The 22,368-nt window shown below is 38.0% G+C and overlaps 1 protein-coding gene across 1 annotated transcript; it reads left to right on the top strand.

Moving 5' to 3' along the window:
- The first annotated feature begins 7,135 nt into the window (after window positions 1-7,135).
- RGS2 (regulator of G protein signaling 2) lies at window positions 7,136-10,411 on the top strand. Its single transcript, XM_002809679.5, has 5 exons — window positions 7,136-7,293; window positions 8,293-8,394; window positions 8,497-8,558; window positions 9,111-9,277; window positions 9,538-10,411. The coding sequence occupies exons 1-5, from the start codon at window positions 7,184-7,186 to the stop codon at window positions 9,730-9,732; spliced, it is 636 nt and encodes a 211-aa protein (XP_002809725.3). The 5' UTR covers window positions 7,136-7,183; the 3' UTR covers window positions 9,733-10,411.
- Window positions 10,412-22,368: the final 11,957 nt, after the last annotated feature.

The raw sequence follows: 22,368 nt of genomic DNA, 5'->3' as shown, positions 1-22,368 counted from the left end.
CAAATATCTAATGTGGAGATAATTCACTCTGTAAAGATAGTGAAGAAGCCTACAAAAAAAGATTAAAAGATTAACAGGTAAAGAGCTGTACATTTCCAAAACATTTTTGAGGAAGAACATAAATATTTGGGAAAGTAACTTCATTCAGAAAAATAACTCAAAATGGATCACCAACCTAAATGTAAAATGCAAAACTATAAATTCCTAGAAGAGAATCACCAAGGAGAAAATCTAGATGACCTTGGATATGAAAATGAATATCACATCAAGATCCAATCCATGAAAGAAAGAATTGATAAACTGGACTTCATTAAAATGTAAAAAAAAATCTCTGCTCTGCAAAAGACAACATCAGTGTAGTGGAAAGACAAGCCACAGATTGGGAGAAAATACTTGCAAAGGGGATATCTGATTTTAAAAAACCTCTAATCCAAAATATACAAATAATTCTTAAAACTCAACAATAAGAAAACAAACAATTCAACTAAAAAATGGGCCAAAGAACATACCAGACATCTCACCCAAGATAATACATATGGCAAATAAGCATGTGAAAAGATACTCTACATCATATGTCATTAAAGAAACACAAAATGAAACAACAAGATACCAATACACACCTGTTAAAATGGCCAAAATCCAGAACACTGACTACAGCAAATGCCAAAAAGGATATGCAACAACAGGAATTCCCATTTGTTGCTGGTGGGAATGCAACATGATACAGTCACTTTGGAAGTGGTTGGTGGTTTCTCATGAGACTAATCATACTCTTACCTTATGATTGAGCAATTATGCCCTTTAACATCTGCCCAAAGGAGTTAAAAACTTGCGCCCACACAAAAACCTGCACGTGAATGTTTATACCAGCATTATTCATATTTGTCAAAACTTGGAAGCAACCAAGATGTCCTTTAGTAGGTGAGCGGATAAACTGTGGTACATCTAGACAATGGAATTATTATTCAGCACTAAAAAGAAATGAGCTACTAAGCCCTGAAAAGACATGGAGGAAACATAAATGCATATTATTAAATGAAAGAAGCCAATCTGAAAAGGCTACATATTGTATGATTCCAACTATAACACTCCGGAAAAGGCAAAACTATGGAGACAGAAAACAGAAAATTGGTGGTTGCTAGGGGTTATAGGGTTATGGGGGAGGGATGGAGGAATGGGCAGAGCACAGAGAATTTTTAGGGCAGAGTGAAAATACTATGATGTTATAATGGTGGATACATGTCATTATAAATTTGTCTAAACCCACAAAATGTACAACACCAAGAACAAACCCTAATGTCAACTATGGACTCTGGGTGGTAATGATGTGTCAATATAAGTTTATCAACTGTCGGATATTAGTAATGGAGAGGTTATGTATGTATGGGAGCAGAAGACATATGCGCTACCTCTGTACCTTCCTCTCAAATGTGCTGTAATCTGCTCTACAAAAATACTCTTTAAATTAAAAAGTAACCTTACATCGCTGATGTGCCCAAAGGAGCATTTGGAAGGGCACAAGAGGACCACCAGGAAACTTCATAAACAAACAGATCCCCCAAAAAGAATGAGGGTCCTGCATAGGAGCAAGACAGAAAAATGGACAGAAGAGTCACCTAGAAGAAACTAGTCCTACTACAAAGTTTAGCTCAAGGCCAGTCCTGAGAACTATGTACTACCATCTACCAAGCTGTCCAGGACATTTCCAGTATTGTTTTCTTTTAAATTCCTACAAAGGAAGAGTGCTATAACTACTTGTGCCTGAAAAATAAGTAGCTTAAGCATAAGAAAGCTAAACAATATGCCTGAGTTATAAGTAAATTAGGGCAGAAACTAGGAACAAAAAGCAAGTATCCCGTTTATGGACAACCCCTCTAGCCATCCCACTCTCCTAAGGGTACTTCATGAAAAGAACTGCAAAATTATTCTGTCTTTTGAAACTGGGAACTTTTGAGGGGACTAGTGCCACATGGCAATTGTGTCAAGGCCTACAGACATCTCTTAAAAGCATTATATTTTTTCTAATTAATTCTGTTGAGATTTTGGAATTTTTGTTTCAAAAATGTGTTTGGGAGAGAAATCCACAAGGTTTTAGGTTATTAGGAAATAGTCCATGAATAAAAACCTGTGAAAACCAATGTCTAAAATGGATTAATGCTCTCTACATGGGAATAGTCATCAGTATACTGAAAAAGAAATACTAATGTAAACAGATTCCTTATTTACTAGATGAAAAATGGCTTTCTTCAGACTTTTAAAAAAAGACTTTGTGACTATTATCATATAGATATTTAAAATTTTGTATTTTGTTAACTTAATATCCCCAAATTTCAAAAAAGTAGTCAATAGGACACTTGACACTCCAATGGTTTGGCAAAATTCCAGGGACAGAAATTAAAATCTCAGTCAAAAGAAACACCAAAAAAGAAATTCCTAGCTTTAACTCATAGACAATATGCCAACTATGTAACCTATTTTATAAGAAAGTATTTATATCACCTATTCTCCCCTGGTATTCCATGCACAAAAAGAGTGTAGCAGCAGGAACACCAACAATTCCCTTACTCAGACCTCATACTTAACAGTCCTTTACCTTACAGACCTAATAGCTACAACAACCTATCTAAGGTATTTCAATATACGTTAGTATTTTTTTAGGAAAAAAAAAAAAAAACTTCATGATGCTCCTGTTGTTGCTTTACAAAGGGCATCTAGATGTTTTTGTAAAGAAGGGGCTATTAAATTTAAGCAGGACCTGCCTGCATCGGAAATATGACATACTCCATATCATATACTTGGTATATACTTGGTATAAATTTAAGACAGAACCATGGAATTACACTAACTGGAATTATCAGTACAAGGATTGGTAAAATTATTAACTTAGCTATAATACATGTCAAGTATTAGGTTTAACCTGTGATTCATTTCTGACAAAAACACTCATTTTCTCTCAGCTTCTGAGTATGAAAATTACATTCTCAAAAATTAATCATAATTTTTAAATCTCAGATCATATTAGGGGTTAAGGAGTATAGTACAAAATCTCATTAGGTCATATTTTCATTCTGTTAAAAGAATATTTCACCAACTAAAGTTAAATAGGACAAAAAAATTTTTTAAAGACAGGCATTATACTTCTTTAAATATATTCAACAACTAGGGTAATAAAAGTTTTCATTTTTTCCAATTACTCATCACCACATAGCATGTAACTTCCCGATTTTTTCCTTTTTTTTTTTTAACTAACCCACCTATTTAACATTTCATAAGGTAAACGATAGGTTTACAGCTCTTAGAAATTTGGAAACTAAAATATCTTACTAACTGAAAAAAGCAAAGCACAGAATAATACACAGAATGATACTTTTGTGTTTTTAAAAGCAAGTATCTTGGTTCCTAAATTTCCCATTTTTATTTATTTATTTATTTATTTATTTTAATTTATTTTTTTTTTTAAGAGGCAGGGTCTCCCTCTGTCACCCAGGCTAGAGGGCAGTGGCACCATCATGGCTCACTGTAGCCTCAAAGTCCCTGGGCTCAAGCAATCCTCCCAACTCAACCGCCTGAGTAGACGGGGCTACAGGTGCATGCCACCATGCGTAGGTAATTTTTTTTTAATATATTTTTGTACAGACGGAGTCTAGCTATGCTGCCCAAGCTGGTCTTGAACTTCTGGGCTCAAGCAAGCCTCCTTCCTTGGCCTTCCAAACTGCTGTGATTACAGGCGTGAGCCACAGCATCCAATGGCTTCCACATTTCTAAAGCTTAAGTAGGCGAGTTATTTTATACAAATATTTTTAGTTAATAGGAATAGAAATTAATAACTTTTATTAATAATGGTTAGCATAGAGTGGGAGCAGAAGGGAGAAGTATGACGGGAAATTTTTACTCTTCATAATTTAAGACACGCAAGATATATAATACAAGAATCTCAGATACATTATGCAAGAAACTTGTATTTTTTCTTTGCCTTCTTCTATAAACTTTTAAAAAAATATAGAAAGTTCATAAATTATCTGGAAAACCTCCACCACTAATCTGTTCAATCAATCTCTCCAGTAGAGGGCATGGTAGGTTCAACACAGAAAATGTATGGTTAGGTTATCAGCCACTCTCAAACTGCGGTTTTGCTGTGCAACTTTTACAACCCACTGCATTGTTTCTTCCTCTACCACAGGATGGAAAATATGTGTCATCTTTATGTGGAGCAATTCTGTTTACCTAAAAGCCAGTTGCAACAACAAAAAGGGAAGTCATCAAAGATTCCAGCTTTTGTTTTACATATATATACGTAAATATATGTAATGCATATGTAAATATACATGTAATACATATTACATATATGCGTGAAATATGATGTATATATTCATGTTACATATATTACATGTATATGTAAATATACATATATTGGCCTGTCTTTTTAAAGACATTAACATGGCAAGTTTTTGAGGAAAAGGTTTCTATAGCAGGTACTGCCTTAACTCTTAAAATTACACATAGATACAAAAATTACAAGTTGATTTACATCCAGATTTATTAACCAACCACATAATTCTCAGAGAAAAATTAATTTTCTGCCACCTAACATCAGTCACTGATCTGGAAGGGTTTATGGAAAAAGTAAAGAATTATATTAAACACAAAACATCAAGAATAATCTATATTTAAACCAGTTGCTTACACAGGTACATGTATATTCACTTTCATTAATATATTGAGATGATTAAACTTCCTTGGCTTGGAGATATATGAAAAGTGTAATTAATTATTATTATTATAAGAGACAGGGTCTCACTCAGGTTGGAGTGCAATGGCACAATCATAGCTCACTGTAACTTGAATGCTTGAACCTCGAACTTCTGAGCTCAAGACTTCCACCTGCCTCAGCCTCCCAAAGTGCTGGGATATCCAGCATGAACCAAAATACCCAGCCTGAAAAGTTGAAATGTTAACCAGTTTCCTTATTTTTCTTATGTATTAGCCAGTGAGCATTTATTAAATATCTATAATGAGCTTGATCTTCTACAAATTTCTCTTGTGTATTTGTGTACCTACAAATTGAAACATCTTGATATTTAATAGTACCTACATATTTACAACCTAATTACGTTTGAGTTAATCCTCGTATGATTTTTCCATCTTGAACAGCTATGGTTTGAACATTTCCTTTTTCCACACATATGCAAATCAGTAATAAACTTCCGTACAGTACTTTAGAGCTTAGAAAAGACCTTTCATGTAAGAGTCACATAATATCCTATGAGGCTGGCAACAAAATACATGTTACTCTTATTACAGATGGGAAACTGGGACTCAAAGAGGTGTGAAGCTAGTGTCCCAACAGTTACTTAGCATTTACTGGGTAAGCCCAGGCTCTAACTGGGTCTCCTGACAGAAGTCCAGCTCTCTCTCTCTGCTGCCTCTTTGTCAGAACTCCAGCTCTCTCTCTCTGCTGCCTCTTTGTCAGAACTCCTGGCCTACCAGCGAATTTAACTGTCTATGAGTAAATTCTAACATCTAAGGTTCTAAGTATAAAATATATTGAGGTTTACACTGGTGAGAAAAAGCAAGTGTCTGCGTATTACAGATAGCTGATAAATACGTACTGAGTCATCAGAAAGTGAAAATAGATGTAGGAACATTATGCAAAGTATAGGAGAGGAAGAGCATATGCTTAAGAAAAAATGGCATTCCTAGAGTTAACAAGCATGTTTCAAAGTATCTATTACTGAAATCTACACGATTTTCCTTTCCACAATAAAGTCCACAACTGTTGTCTTAAATAAAAACTGCAGGTTTTGCCCTCCAAGTCAAACTTGGAGCTCCAACTACTGGCAGCTCACCGTAAGAATATATTAATTATTTCCAATTTTCTTTTAAGAAGTCGAATACAAAGTAGAGAGAATATCTGCAACTTGGTTGCAAAGCCGCTTAAACATTTCACTGGCTAGTTCTGATAATATTATCCGAAATCAACTCATTTTGTGGTTGAGGTAATCTATTTGTCTTTACCAATCAAGTCGTTTTAAACCTTCAGGAGTAGAGATGATACTTGAAGAATTAACAAATAAAACTTAATCAAGGAAACCGTTAACTCCTCCTCCCCCCTACTTTTTGCCAGTTATTAAATGTTCTGGTAAATCCTAACTCAACAAGAATGACTCATAAGGAAATCCTGACTCCTTGAACTCACTAATTCTGGTGCATTACAGCTATGAAATCTCTATGTCTCCAGCTTTCTCTCCCAGCATAAGGAAAACTGTGATTTCTATTTTGGCAGGAGATGTGACCAACGGCTCCTGAGGAATGACCCTATAGACAGACCCAGCCACGTGCCTAGTAGTGATCAAAAATGCAAATCCAATTAAAGCACTGTCTTCTGATAAAGTCACTTTCTCTTGTTCAATCCCTAATGTTCATTCTCAAAGTGTTCCAAGACGCCCCAGTAAGCTGCAGAGCAGGTCCCACCCTGCCCCTGGGCAGTCCAACGTTTCAGGTTACTCCTTCCTTAAGTGGCAGAGAGAAACGGGCGAGGGTCTCCCCGTTGCCTCAGTTCATAGACCAGGGGCTGTCGAATGAGTCCTACACCAGGACAGCAAACAAGAAATGAGGCGCGGGGTCAGGCAACGCGCTCAAAAAAGAAAGAAAAATCCCACTCTTCATTCGAAATCAGGCCACTGCACTCCGGCCTCGTGGCGGGCGACCTCCTCCTGCCAGGGAATCGCCGCTCTGGCCTCGGGCTGGGGAGCCAGTCAGGGTGGGTGAGGGAGCGCCTGCGCCCCCGCCGGGCCGCAGCCAACTTCGGCTCCCTCCCTCCGCCGCAAAGTCCTCTAGCCCGCCCGGCCGCCACGCTTCAGCAAAAGGTCGTGCGCAGCGGCCCACACTGAAGACTCTCCGTCTGCTCCCACACCTGCCCCAGCTGGCCGCTGCTATGTGGCCCGAGTGCGCAAGAAACCGGGGCCGCAGACGTCAGCAGCTCCCCGGCCTCGAGACCCTTCTGGGGCAGCCGTGACTGCCGCGGGCGGGCGCCGACCCCATACCCGTGCCCGTCTGCAACCGACCAATCCGCGTCCTCTTGAGGCGGGGCCGGAGCTGCGAGGCCCCGCCCCCAAGCGGAGGCCTCTTATAAATGCTGCGACGCACACCCAGCAACAGTCAGGGCTCCAGCTGGAGGACGATAATGCAAGGTGCTATGTTCTTGGCTGTTCAACACGACTGCAGCCCCATGGACAAGAGCGCAGGCAGCGGCCACAAGAGCGAGGAGAAGCGGGAAAAGATGAAACGGACCCTGTGAGTATGGCTTTCTTCCCTCTCCCGCCACCCCCTGCCCCACACTGCGAGCTGCAAACGCGGTACTTTCGGGCTCGCCTTAGACGTTAGGAAACTAGCCTGAGCCTCTGCAGGGAAAAAAAAAATTCGAAAAGGTCAATTTGTTAAGTAAGGTTAAGTCTGGGTGATGCTCGGGTAGGGTTTAGGAACCGAGGGAGACAGTTGATATGAGGGCGGTGGTTGATGCGCTAAGAAATTGCGGGTTGGCTTTTTATCCTCCTGCATTCAAAATGACATCAGAATCCTGCGGCTGAAGTGCGTCCCCAACATTCATACGTTGCATGATGGGTTCTCATCAGCTTACACAGCTACTGGAAGGAGATGCTCTTGCTAGTTCTGAATATACTCGTTTAAAATCCATTTTTGTTTTTTAATTATAGAGCAGATCTCACCCAGTCACGAATGTGGAACAAATAATTGTTATGCAGCGTCTGCTTAAAAGAAGTGTTGTAGGTGGGGAAGGAAGAGCGCAGGGGAATCAATCACCCACCTCTTTGTACACAGTACAGTCTCTGGCGTGGTCCAGAACCTCCTGCTCTAAAGAGGAGAAGAGTGGGCCGGCTCCAGACAGTTCTATGTCCGTCCTTTTCATTAAAGTGCGAAACGACTCGGGATTGTAATTAACCTTGCAAACAAACTGATGCCCTTTGTGAGCCAGAAATAGTATCTGCCTTTTGAACTAAATTCATTAACAATTCTTTAAAATACCCTAGTGATTCTAGGTAGCCCTGCCCTTAGTTGTAAAACTAGTAGATACGATCAGATTAATGGATGAAACTGCTCAGTACGTGAGGTTTAAATGTTAAGTGCATAAGACTGTTATTTGAAGAGTTCTTGCTTTGCCTTATGCGGTTTGTCTCTAGTTACTGGGTGACTTTATTTGGTAAAAATACGTTCAGCTGCAGTAGCATATTCAAGTGTTGCTACTTAGTAATTATCTTTTTAAATTTTTTGTTTTAGTTTAAAAGATTGGAAGACCCGTTTGAGCTACTTCTTGCAAAATTCCTCTACTCCTGGGAAGCCCAAAACCGGCAAAAAAAGCAAACAGCAAGCTTTCATCAAGTAAGTTGAGAATCCTGTGCTTGCAAATATCAGTAGTTAGCTGCTGAACTGAAAAGGGGAACTCTGATGTGCGTAAGCTAACATGCAGAACCTCTCTTGCAGGCCTTCTCCTGAGGAAGCACAGCTGTGGTCAGAAGCATTTGACGAGCTGCTAGCCAGCAAATGTAAGTTAACTCTTGAACTGGAGCCATTACTAACATCTCAAAAGCCTGGAAAGGCTGCGTCCACCTAACAAGAGCAACTTGCCTGAGGGGGATTAGACTGCAGTCACTATAGGATAAAGCCTGTTTTTCTCTCCTTTATTTCCCAGGGTTTAACCATGGAAATAAATGCATATATTCCCTCCAGGTGGGGAAGAAAATCAGCCTAAACAAATTAAAGTGGCAGTTGCTTATAGTTAGGGTTGAGTCAGTTTTTCCATTGCATACAATGTTTTCAAGAGGCTTAGTTGCCAGAGAATTTATGGCTCCCCTATAAATATTTACTTTGCATTGACAGCAAAGTACTTATATTTTTGCAGCAGAGTGCCAACATAAGCCTTTTGCCTACTGGTATCTTAGTCTTTAAAAAGCTAAATTTTGAGAATTACAGGTTTGAGCGAAATCTAGAAAATTCATTTAGAAATAATTAAAATGTGAGGGATAGGAGAAACATAAGGAATCATTTGGTCTCTCAGTTCTTAACATTTTGCATGCTTTCTCTTCTGCCCCCTTCAGATGGTCTTGCTGCATTCAGGGCTTTTTTAAAGTCGGAATTCTGTGAAGAAAATATTGAATTCTGGCTGGCCTGTGAAGACTTCAAAAAAACCAAATCACCCCAAAAGCTGTCCTCAAAAGCAAGGAAAATATATACTGACTTCATAGAAAAGGAAGCTCCAAAAGAGGTAAGGAAACGAGTTCCTAATTTCAGCACAATCTGGACATTTTTAGCACAAAAGTGAAACAAAATAATCAAGGACAAAGCGGGGCTAGAAGGAGGGGTAAAAGTCCCTCCACATCGTAGCTTTCAGTTATGTTAAAGTTCTCCTGTGACTTAGCTAGTAAAGCTAATCACACATTATAATTTTTATTTTTTGTTTTCAAATACTAAATTTTAATCTTTAACTCTGAATACCAAATAAACAACTTTTTTGTTTTATTTCAGATAAACATAGATTTTCAAACCAAAACTCTGATTGCCCAGAATATACAAGAAGCTACAAGTGGCTGCTTTACAACTGCCCAGAAAAGGATATACAGCTTGATGGAGAACAACTCTTATCCCCGTTTCTTGGAGTCAGAATTCTACCAGGACTTGTGTAAAAAGCCACAAATCACCACAGAGCCTCATGCTACATGAAATGTAAAAGGGAGCCCAGAAATGGAGGACATTTCATTCTTTTTCCTGAGGAGAAAGACTGTGACCTGCCATAAAGACTGACCTTGAATTCAGCCTGGGTGTTCAGGAAACATCACTCAGAACTATTGATTCAAAGTTGGGTAGCGAATCAGGAAGCCAGTAACTGACTAGGAGAAGCTGGTATCAGAACAGCTTCCCTCACTGTGTACAGAACGCAAGAAGGGAATAGGTGGTCTGAACGTGGTGTCTCACTCTGAAAAGCAGGAATGTAAGATGATGAAAGAGACAATGTAATACTGTTGGTCCAAAAGCATTTAAAATCAATAGATCTGGGATTATGTGGCCTTAGGTAGCTGGTTGTACATCTTTCCCTAAATCGATCCATGTTACCACATAGTAGTTTTAGTTTAGGACTCAATAACAGTAAAGTGTTTACTATGTGCAAGGGTATTGAAGTTCTTATGACCACAGATCATCAGTACTGTTGTCTCATGTAATGCTAAAACTGAAATGGTCCGTGTTTGCATTGTTAAAAATGATGTGTGAAATAGAATGAGTGCTATGGTGTTGAAAACTGCAGTGTCTGTTATGAGTGCCAAAAATCTGTCTTGAAGGCAGCTACACTTTGAAGTGGTCTTTGAATACTTTTAATAAATTTATTTTGATAAATAATGTTGAACACTTGGAGTCTAGATGTGATTTTATTTTTGATAACTGGAAATGTGGCAGATAAAGGGAAAACATCTTTATAGTAAAAGACATTTCAGTTTTAGTGCCTGCCTAGTGAGAACTGACAGTCTTCAGAACTGAGAAATGATAGTTGCAGACAGATAATTCTTTTTTTAAAACCTATAAGCATTATGTAGGCCTAAGGAAGTCACATCCTTAGAACCACTGCATTTATGCTTTCTAATCTTAAAAAAAATCAAGCTTGTTAATGAAACACCGATCTAAAGCCTTCTGTGAGTATCTAAGTACCAGCTAAATATGAGAAGTAAATGTAATGGAGACAAGCACAAAAATTATTCACATAATTTTCTCAAATGAAAGAAGCCAAATAAGGTCAACGTAGGCCTGTCTTTACTTTCCATTGGTTCCAAGCTCCCCTACAGGTACCGGCATGGGCTTCCAAGATACATACCTGAAATTGTTGCCTTCCATGATGTATCAATACAAAATCTCAGAATTTTCCTGATTTTCATGCCTTCATTTGGCCAACAAAGAATCTGTTACTTTAGGTAATGATAAAGTCAAAAGAAGTGTGCTTTTGTTTCTTAGACTTAAATCCAGAAATGTGCTTTTTTCCACTTGAGAGAGGAAGCCCTTGAATCTGTTTTCAAACTGGCTAATTAAAAAACACCCCTTCCTCATCAGGCTGTTTTTTCAATGTCCTTGATTATGGTCATGATAAGAAAGGAGGAGGAACCCTGATTTTAGAGTTGGAAGAACTGACCCAAAGTAATCATTTCTCATAGCTTTGTGACCTTGGGTGTCCCCATTGTCTTCTCTGACTCTTCATTTTAGACCTTCCTGCCTTTCTGGTTTTGTAAAGTAGTAAGGGACTTTAGAAATCATATGGCACTAAGAACATTTTTTTTCTGATTTGCCAAAAGAAAAATTGACCTCCAGTAGTTTACTGTTTCCATTGTGATTGCACTAATTTTCACCTTAGCCAGAGTTTCTGGCACCAACCGGCACAAGCTCTATTAGAGAGACTGCCTTGTCTACTCCTGTATCACAGCAGCCAGAATAATATATAATAGGTGCTCCATAAATATTGGTTGAATAAATGAATCCAAAGATTCATTGAAACAAATATTTCTTTGGAGAATAAATGTGTCAGGTCTAGCATAATCCTTAATTTGGAAAGATTTTGGCCAACAGAGGAACTCAGGAGTCATGCCATATATCATCCTATTTGTCACCAAGTCATTTATTTTACTTCAAACCTCTCTACAGCCTACTCTCTGTTACCACTCTGATCAAAGACACCACCATCTGATGCCTAGATTATTGTAATAGTCTCATCTCCTCTCACCCACTCTTCCCCCTCTCCCACACCAATGTGTTCCTGCCTTTTAACTCTAGGGATCCCTTCAAGACAAATCTGATCTTGTCTCCAGTTGCTTATAAACACCTTGACAGGTTTTGCAAACAATTAGGATAAAGACAGTATCTCTAATATGGCCTAACACCTGCATGGCTTTGACCCCTCCTTTTGTTCCAACCTTGACTCTACCACATTTCTCCCAGCTCTTTCTGCTAAGCCACACTGTCCTACTTTCCTAGCAGGTGCCATGCCCACTGGCCTCACAGGACCTTAGCACCTAATACTTCCTCTGCATGGAATTCAATTTTAGCTCTTACTCATGCACATATCAATGCAATTGCCACTTCCTTAGGGAAGCTTCCCCGACCTCCTTACCTAGGTCAGATCCCCTTTTAGATGGTCTCATAGCACCAGGTTCTCTAATTTAGAGAACTTAATGGAGTTGTAAGTTCTCATTAATTTGTCTGGTTATTTAATAATTCTATGTCTTCCTCCAGCAAATTGTAGGAACCACAATTTGAGGACCCTTGGCCTTTTTCCACTCACCACTGAATCTCAACATCTAGCATAGTGCCTGGTGTACAATGGGAGCTGCATAAATAATTGTTGAATGAATGGATGAGTATCAAAAGATCTTGCAAACAAATTTTGATGAAACAAGGATCTACCAATGCACAAGTAATTAAGGACAAGACTTTTTTTAAACCCCACTGGCTCAAATGTCTGAAAATATCTGTAGAACTTTTTTCTTTGGCAAAAATAAGTAACTACCTCTTACTTGGCAAAGTCTCTATAACTTTTGACCTTTAATAAAACAAGAGGCCAGATTATACTAACAAAAAACAAAAGTTTTTATTTTCAGGGCTGCTAAAAGCACAGACTATATTCAGGTAGTATTTTCCAATGTTCTGTAGTGTGGAACAAACTGAAATAGATTTAAGATTAGAAACCACATTCATCCACAAATAAATATTACTTAATGTTCCAGTTTCCCAGAGTTCACACACTTAGGATCCACAGTCCATTCATTTTGATATTTCATTGTTCATATATTTTCAGCCAAATGATATTTTAAAATATATCAATTTCATAAAAATCTTACTAAAAAAACAGAAAATTATATGTTATCTGTCATGTGAGCACAGGGAGACAATAAATGAGTTTCAATAAAATTACCTATAGTGGTCACCCAAAATGTCATAGGAAGCAGATCTTTAGTAGATGTGTTTGTGTTGTGTTGTTGTTTAACCACAGTATTTGATCATGTATGGTAGTGATTCTCACCTTGTGGGGTCGGACAGTGAAGGGAAACAGTGATTGCGCATTTCTCTGTGTCTTGATAGGTGTTATGCACGGGACGGCATTGTGTATTTGGACAGTGTAGAGACTAGGAAGTGTCTGCCCTGTGCCAGCCACCAGACTGTTTCTTTGTTTTCCTTTGTTAGCTCAAAATTGCAGCTAAAGGACTTAACCTGACTTTACAGAGAACATCACCACTATTGAATGTAAGTGTTGACATGTATACACATTCCCTGGGTCTGACTTTGATGCTTTTTGACAACTTTAGGAAGCCATTTTGGCCAACGGCAATAAGCACAAGTGTTTTATCTAATTTCTGACATTTTAGCTAAAGAGCAGCTTGGAGCTGCTTGAGGTAATGATAACAACCCAAAAGAGCTTCTCCTGTGGCCTAAAGGATAGAAAAAGGAATCACCAGGTGATAGCCTTAAATACTAGTGGTTGGGATATTATTCTGCAGGAATGTGACACCAATCTCAAGTAAAATTTATGGAAATGACTTGGGTATCAATATAAGGCTCGATTGGAGACAGGGCGATGAGTTAGAAGGCTGCAATAATAGCTCACATGAGAACCAGCCATGTGTCTGAACCAGGATGGTGTCACCAAATAATTCAGTGTAACTTAATAGTAAATTATACATCACCTACTCCATGCAGAACACTGATCTAAACCACATAGGGAATAAATATAAAGACCCATGAGACACATTCCCTATCCTCCAAGAAGTACCAATTAAGTAGCTGATGAAATAAATATACCAAATTAAAACGGAGTGTGAGCTATGATTGCTGATTAATTATGAAAATAAAAGTGCAGGTACCTTTAGCTGGAATAAATCAAGAAACAGAGTGAAGTGGCATTTTTGTTGGTATTTAATAAATGTGTTGAATTTAAGAGAGATAAAGGAGAGATTATTCAGGGTGGAGAAACAGTCTAAATCGAAGGAAAGGGGAAAAGTAGGATTACCTGTTGCATTGTGCTGTGATATTTTTGTAGGCAGATATTTTTAATGGGGATGTATATTTGAAAACTAGTCCATTGATTCGTTTTTTAACAAATATTAAAAGTAAATATATAGATAAATATTTATGAAGGACGTCTCTGGGCAAGACAGGTCTATAAGAGTAGAAGACTAGAACCTCAAAACACATCTAAAAGCTGCACTTAATTTTTCTTAAAAGTTGATTTTCATAAGATCATCATCACAGTTATTAAGCTTTATTAAATCTTTCTTCATGATTTCCCAGGCATCTTTCCCCTCCCTTACTACAGCCAAGTGCTTATTCACCGTGATTATCCTCCTCTCACCTATCTCAATAGGCCTCAGATCCTGTATTCTGCTTCTCATCCCTTCCCTAGAATGCCATTTGAAAGCTAATTTTCTCACACTACTCTTATGCTCAGAAAAGTACATAAATTCCCTGGTATCTCCCAAATCAAGGGAAATTCCTATGCCTAAGGCAAAAAACTCTCTACCATTTTTGTAAAATTTTGGCCCATCCAATCTTATTTCCCACTGTCGACATGAAACATTTGATACTGGTTTTTCTTATTGCCTCTGAGATATATTATTCTCCTATTATTAAATCAAAAATTTCCCTTTGCCCAAAACCCTCTCTCTCCCCTTAAGTTATACTCATTTTTTAAGGCTCAAAGTTTCACCTCCATAAAATGTTTCCATGGGTGCGTCAGTCGTATCTCCAATTAGGTGGTCACTAACTGGACCATTCCGACTTACTCCATTTTCAAAGTAACTAATAAAGTTCCATATTATTGATACTCATTGCTCATTGATGATCTTATCAACTTACTGGTTGGTTGATTGACTCACAAACTCTTAAGTAAAAAACCATACAGTGATATAAATGATTTCGTTTAAATATGCTAAACTCACTTGTAAAAAATAACAGTTTTTTCAGAAGTCTACATATTTTAATCTTGGCTCTACATTTTTGCCTTGCAAATTTATAGTAAAACTGAACTATGTGGATCTTGGATGAGATCCTAATGTTAGATTTTCTCAAATCCCAAATTAATCTGATATTTGTATGGTTTTAAAAGTGCACTGACCTATAAGGAAGCTTCCTTTAGGAGTGATTCTGTGTGTTTATTAAGCTGGTGTATATCTTAGACATGTACAGACGTCACACCAAAATCAAAATAATGAAAGAGAAAAGTGGGCCAAAAGGAAGAGTGAGAAGAAACTATTTCCCTGCTGTCTATTCGGAGTGAAGAGGGAGTTGATTTTTTTTTTAATGCGTTTGCAACTTCCAGTCTTATAGGACTATTCCCACCTCCACCCCAAATTACTCTCCCGGTCTTTAGCTTCAGAATGCAACCACAGGTAATCTACAATGTGTGCGTTTGAAACCGCACTGTTGAAAGAACTAAGAAAAGTATGCGGTTTACATGAGCTGTGGTGTAGTCTGACAAAGACCAGATATAAAACTTTTGTTTGAAAAGCAGGTGGTACTTAGTAGATCTTTCCTTGCTTGCAGGGAAGCTTACAGTATTAAATCTCCACTTGGCACAAGCCAACATATTCTCACATAGGGTAATTTTCTTGCAAAAGTGGCCACTGAGCATTGTGACATAAATGTCAGGACTTAAAGTTCTACTTCTTTCTAATTTCTTCTACTTCTGTTTTTCAGATGCCAGAGCTTCACAACTGCTATAACACTCTATAAAAGTTCTAGTACTATGATTAACATTTTAAGAGCAACTAATAATGCAACTATTTCAGAAATAATTGTAGTCATCACACATTTTCAGAAAAACCAGTTACCACTGAAAATGTTAATACTAATGAAGTACTTCTGAACTTTGGGAGATTAGTTAGCCATAGAATGTAAAAAATAACTCAGAAAGAATATTGACCACAAAAGCAGTAAAGTAGTACTATACAATAAAAAATAAAATAATATTTTATATTATGATATATTATATTATGATATTATATATCATCATGTATGATTAATAATTTATATATCATTTATATATCATCATATATGTATTATGATATATATTATAATAATATGATATAAGACTATATGCAGTCCAGTAGGGTGGCTCATGCCTGTAATCCCAGCACTTTGGGAGGCCAAGGTGGGTGGATCACCTGAGGTCAGGAAGTCGAGATCAGCCTGGCCAACATGGTGAAACCTCGTCTTTACTAAAAATACAAAACAATTAGCCAGGCATGGTGGCATACGCCTGTAATTCCAGCTACTTGGGAGGTTGAGGCAGGAGAATGGCTTGAACCCAGGAGTTGGAGGTTGCAGTGAGCTGAGATGGCGCCTCTGCACTCCAGCCTGGGGGACAGCGTGAGACACTGTCTCAAAAAAAAAAAAAAAAAAAGAATATATGCCACATATGTAATGTCAAATATTATAATGAAATTTAAATAATTTTAAAAAAAAGGTGAAATTGATTTGAATAATATATTTTGTGTAACCCATTATATTTATAATATTATCATTTCAACATGTAATCAATATGACAAATTATGAAAGAGATAGTTTAATTTTTTTATTTGGTCTTCAAATTCTGGTGCATATTTTACACTTGCAGCCCATGCAGATCCACGTCAGACACATTTCATACTAAACAAGTTTTAGGCAAGGCAGTCCCCAGTCCTATATCTTTGATTTGATAAGCTCTCAGTTATAATTGATATGATTTAAAAACCTAAGGTAGACCTCATGTTGGCATATTATTTTTGTGTTCTAACTACTTACTTAAAATATAATACACATATCTTTTTTAACTTGTGCAAAGGCAAACTGTTAACCACTTCCTCACTCAAAACGCATTCTAGAAAGTAAATATTCAAGATGATACTGAATAAAAATATCTTAGGAGTAAGAGTTAAATATTTTCTTACAGAAAGTTCCATTTTAGAAACAGTATAACTTAGTTTAGTTCTGCCTATTTGTCCTCCAATGATTATCTGTTCTTTCCCCCTACCACTCTGCTACCATTATCTAGGCCTTCTTTGTATCATACCACTATTACTTCATAGTCTTTTCCCTGTTCTCTTGGAATTAGAGTTTCCTCTGTCCAATTCACCCTGCATATGGAGCAAGACTATTTTTCATAAACACCAATTTTACCATATGTTGTTTTCCATTCAAAAAGTTTTACTGCCTTCCTATTTCCAAAGTTGCATGCAAAGAGTACCAGATTAAAAGCCAACAGAATGAGATGCTGGTCATAATGCCATTAACTTTCTAGCTAACTTGGGAATCATCACCTCTTAGGACCTCAGCTATTTCACTGTAAGGGAGTTGATTGGATTGCTAACGTCTCTTCCAGCTCTAAAATCTTGCTTGGCTTTGGATTATTTTCTGCATTCTATCCCTACCCTGATAATTTTAATTTTTTTTTCCTCAAACAATCTAACATAAAATTACCGCTTTATTCCATCTGCTTTCCTTCCTATTCCCATTAACAAAACTCCTGTCATTTCACTCATATTGACTTTCTGTCTGGATAGGCTCCTACTCCATTTATTCTACCCATAACCTAATATTCCTCAAGACCCATCTCAGCTTTCCATGACACAAATTTCATTAATCTCTGCATCCAATCTTGCATTCAACAAATACTTGCTGAGTGCCTACTCTGTGCAAAGCACTGGGACACCATGCCAAATAAAAAAGAGAGGTTGCCTGCACCCCTGGAACTTATATTCTGCTGGGGTCAATAGATAATGACCAAATGAGCAAATAAACAAATAAGATAATTCTAGAGTATGGCAAACGCTGATGAAGGAAATAAGCTATGCAGTGAGATAGGGAAGACACTAGCTGGTCTAGAAAGGCACATGTTTACCTGTGCAGAGGGTTGTTAGAGGCTGCGTGAGTTTGTGTTCATTGACTGATAAAGTAAAGCCTGCTTCTGCTTTGCAATAATAAATATTCTTTCAATGGAACAGACATAAAAGTTGTTTTAGCTAAGCCATAATTTTCTATTAATTCCAAAATAATTTTATGTATAAAAAGAATAATCTTTTCAGCAACTCATTACACCCAGCATTATTAAAGCCCTAAAACATAAATAATCCTTGAGGAGGTATCTCTCAAATCACCAGGCCTACCAGGTCTATCCAAATATTTTGCTAATGTTATTATAATATACCAGGTTAATGTTTCTAGATAACCTTTATCCTTCTAATTGTTTTTTAAGCAGTGTATTTCCTTAGGTGCCATCTAACATGCTTCTCTTTGGTGCCCTGTCATGTTGCTGATGTTTTCATCCACTCTATCCTTCCAGCTAAAAACCTGCCACTATATAGGGACTTTTTTGAAAGCTGTAAACCTCGGCCATTCAAACTTATGAGTGCCCCTGAGAATTCCCCTCCACTAAATTAATTTGAAGGCAGTCTACCTATGGGGAGTCCATCACCATCTCTTATCTGGATTCTTTTTTTTTTCTTTAAATAGAAATTACTCTTTTTGAATTACCTGGATTCTTGACTACAACTTTCGCCTGAAAGCTCTCCTGCCTCCAAACAGCTGAGTCCATTTCATCCCACCAGAAGACTGGAGTGGAAAGAACGTGGAGCTGAAAGGCTGTCAGGACTTCTATTGTCATCTTGATTCCATCAACTGAATTAGTTGCTCAGCCTTTGATACAATACTGAGCTTCTATCAGGACTGTTTTCTTACTTGTTAATTGAGAACAGAACAGGTTGATTATCCCTTACCCAAAATGCTTAGGACCAGAAGTGTTTTAGATTTTTGTATTTCTTTGGATTTTCAAATATTTGCATATGCATAATGAAATATATTGGGGAGGGGACCCAAGTAAAACACAAAATTCATTTATGTTTCACATACACCTTATACTTATAGCCTAAATGTAACTGTATGCAATATTTTAATAAGTTTGCTCATAAAACAAAGTTTGTGTACATGCCATCAGAAAGCAAAGGTTTCGCTAACTCAGCCACCCCTGTGGACAATCCATGGTTGTCTGGCATCACTATCATTCCTGACTCTGAATTTATCTGCTACCAATAAGTAATCATTGTCTAATATTTATTCACACATCACTAAGTAACAGTATAAAATATGACGTATCACTAATACAGTGAAAATATAATGCACTCTAGGGAACTAAGCAGTGCAGTAGCATCACCCAGAATATCTGTATCAGCTGTTAACCGCAGCAACAAACAATGGCAAGGTTTTGGTCTCCACTCATGATGCTATGTTTTTATTAAAAGGTTACTGTGCACTGTATTTTATTTTCCTAGGTGAGAAGAAACATCAGAAGCAGTTGAAGGACCAGGAAGTGGGTCCTCTAGGGATGAGGAGGCACTCTGCTGGATGGCTTTTTAAAATGTTTCCTCCAGAGTCATCTGCTTCACTAACAACAGTTTTTAACTTAGATATCTCTCTTTGCTTTTGTAAACTGACGTGATTTGTTTTTTCTGTCACAAATGCATGCTGCTCTAGTCTTTCAATAAGCCCATCACACATGTTCACCATGTCATCTACGGGCACTTTTCTGCAGTGTTAACAGCAGCATCATTGTTGTGCACCCGCATTTTGACAGCAACCCATCACGTGAAGCCAGGTGTAGAATTTTTTACTTGTGGCATCATATCAGCACTCATAAGGTTTTGGATTTAGGAGTATTTTTTTATTTCAGATTTTCAGATTATGGATCCTCACCCTAGATCACTATCAACCTTATAAACAGTTTTAAGAAATGTAAGAAATATTGCATAAGTTGTACTTAATCACGATGCAGGGCAGTTAGTAGACATCCAAATTTGTCTACTTAAAAATCTCATCAGAACATTTCATTTCTCCATCTAGGAAAACCTGTTCAGCACCACAAATAACGTACACAATCAACTCCAAACCTACTAGCAGGCTCTTCTCATTTTGGCTCTCAACCTCCCTTTCTAGCTTTCTTTCATAGTTTCTTAATGATCCTCCTCACCCTCCACTAACGCACTCTGGCCTGCCACCAAGCAGACATCTCACTGTTTCTTGACAGCACCAGCTTCCCGGGCAGCTCCATACCTTTAGCCCTTTGCATGTGCTGTTTTCTTGCCTGAAATGCCCTTTTCTTCTCTGATTGATACTTTTCTTGTTTTTCAAATCCTTGATAAAATTGGACTTCTGCAAAATTTTACAGATGAACCCTAGAGAATGAATACTTTCTTCTCCTGGTTGCCTGCGTTGTTTTGTTCATACCTCCATGATAGCATTTTTATTGAAATAACATCTATCTCAAAACATTAGTGTTTTCTGTATTTACTTGTAGAGACATTTCCCTTGTCAATCAAATTGTTCCAGAGGAGGAAAAGGGACTCTATATCTTGGTCAGTGTCCACTTTGTTTGTTTGGTTGGTTGGTTGGTTTTTTTTTGAGACGGAGTCTCGCTCTGTCCCCCAGGCTGGAGTGCAGTGGCACGATCTTGGCTCACTGCAAGCTCTGCCTCCTGGGTTCACGCTATTCTCCTGCTTCAGCCTTCCGAGTAGCTGGGACTACAGGTGCCCGCTACCACGCCCGCCTAATTTTTTGTATTTTTAGTATAGACGGCGTTTCAGCGTGTTAGCCAGGATGGTCTCGATCTCCTGACTTCGTGATCTGCCCGCCTCAGCCTCCCAAAGTGCTAGGACTACAGGCGTGAGCCACCACACCCGGCCTGTTTGTTATTTTTTACCATTTAAAATATAGGCTCTAGAGAAGGAGTTCTGGACCTGTCCATAGACCTTTTAGTGGTCTCTGCCCTTGGATAAGAAAAAATTACACATTCTTTTTTCTAACCCCTAATTAAATGTAGCATTTTCTTCCTTTGTGAGTCTAAGAAACAAGCCAGGCCAGGTGCAGTGGCTCACGCCTGTAATCCCAGCACTTTGGGAGGCCGAGGCGGGTGCATTACCTGAGGTCCAGAGTTCAAGACCAGCCTGACCAACATGGTGAAACCCCATCTCTAGTAAAACTCCAAAAAAAAAAATTAGCCAGACGTGGTAGTGCATACTGGTAATCCCAGTTACTAGGGAGGCTGAGGCATGAGAATCACTTGAACCCGGGTGGTGGAGGTTGTAGTGAGCCAAGATCACGCTACTGCACTCCAGCCTGGGTGACAGAGCGAGACTCTATCTCAATGAAAGAAAGAAAGGAAGGAAGAGAGAAAAGAAAAGAAAAGAAGGAAAGAGAGAGTGAGAGAAAGGAAGAAGCCATAGCAGGAGTAGCAGTACATGTGACTGCCACAAACAGAATTTTCAGATCTTTTCACATTACAATTGTTGAAAGTTGTTATTTCCAAACTTCAATAGTAACTAGACCTGAAAAGAAATCTTGTTTAAAGTGTTAATAAAGTACAAACAGTATATTGCGCTATCATAGTTTTTTAATTAAATGTTTTATTTTGAAATAATTGTAGATTCTCAGGCAGTTGTAAAAAAGAAAAAAAAAAAGATAGATCCTGCGTACTCGCTACTCACTTTTCCCCAGTGATAATATCTTGAAAAACTATAGTAAAATATCAGAACTAGGATACTGATACTGATACGGTCAAGATATACAGAACATTTTCATCACCACAAGGATCCCATGTGTTGTACTTTTATAGCCTCACATACTTCCCTCCCATCCCATCCCATCCTTAAACCCTGGCAACCACTAATCTCTCCATTTCTATAATTTTGTCATTTCTCAAATGTTATTGATATGGAATCCCACAGTATGTAACATTTTGTGATGACCTTTCCACTCAGCACAACTCTCTGGAGATTCATTCAAGATGTTGCATGTATCAGTGGCTTGTTCCTTTTACTGCTGACTAGTATTCCATAGTGTGACTATACTACAGGTTGTTTAACCCATTGAAAAACGTCTGGACTGCCTCAGTTTTGGCTATTACAAATTAAACTATTATAAACTTTCATGTACATGTTGCTGTGTCAACATAAGTTTCCACTTCTCTGGAATAACTGCCCGGGAGTACAATGGCTAGGTCATACACTAGTTGCATATTTAGTTTTATGAGAAAACCACCAAACTTTTTCAGAGTGGCTCTGTACCATTTTACATTCTCACCAGCAATGTATTTATGAGTGATCGAGGTTTTGCCCATCCTCAGAGCAGTTTGTGTTAATGGTGATATGTCTGTTCATATCTTTTGTCCATTTTCTAATTGGATTATTTATTTTACTGTTGAGACTTGAGTGTTTTTTATATTTTCTACATACAAGTCCTTCATCAGATATGTGGTTTGCATTTTCTGCCCAACCTATAGCTTGTTTCTTTATCCTTTTAACA

The sequence above is a fragment of the Pongo abelii genome, chromosome 1, assembly GCF_028885655.2.
Source record: "Pongo abelii isolate AG06213 chromosome 1, NHGRI_mPonAbe1-v2.0_pri, whole genome shotgun sequence".
Classification (NCBI taxonomy): Eukaryota; Metazoa; Chordata; class Mammalia; order Primates; family Hominidae; genus Pongo; species Pongo abelii.
This window is presented reverse-complemented; position numbering and strand designations above follow the sequence as displayed.

Coding starts and splice junctions, on each gene's coding strand:
- RGS2 (XM_002809679.5), top strand. CDS start 7,184: ATGCAAGGTGCTATGTTCTTGGCTGTTCAACACGACTGCAGCCCCATG. Junction 7,294..8,292: donor GAAAAGATGAAACGGACCCT/GTGAGTATGGCT, acceptor TTTTTGTTTTAG/TTTAAAAGATTGGAAGACCC. Junction 8,395..8,496: donor AAACAGCAAGCTTTCATCAA/GTAAGTTGAGAA, acceptor CCTCTCTTGCAG/GCCTTCTCCTGAGGAAGCAC.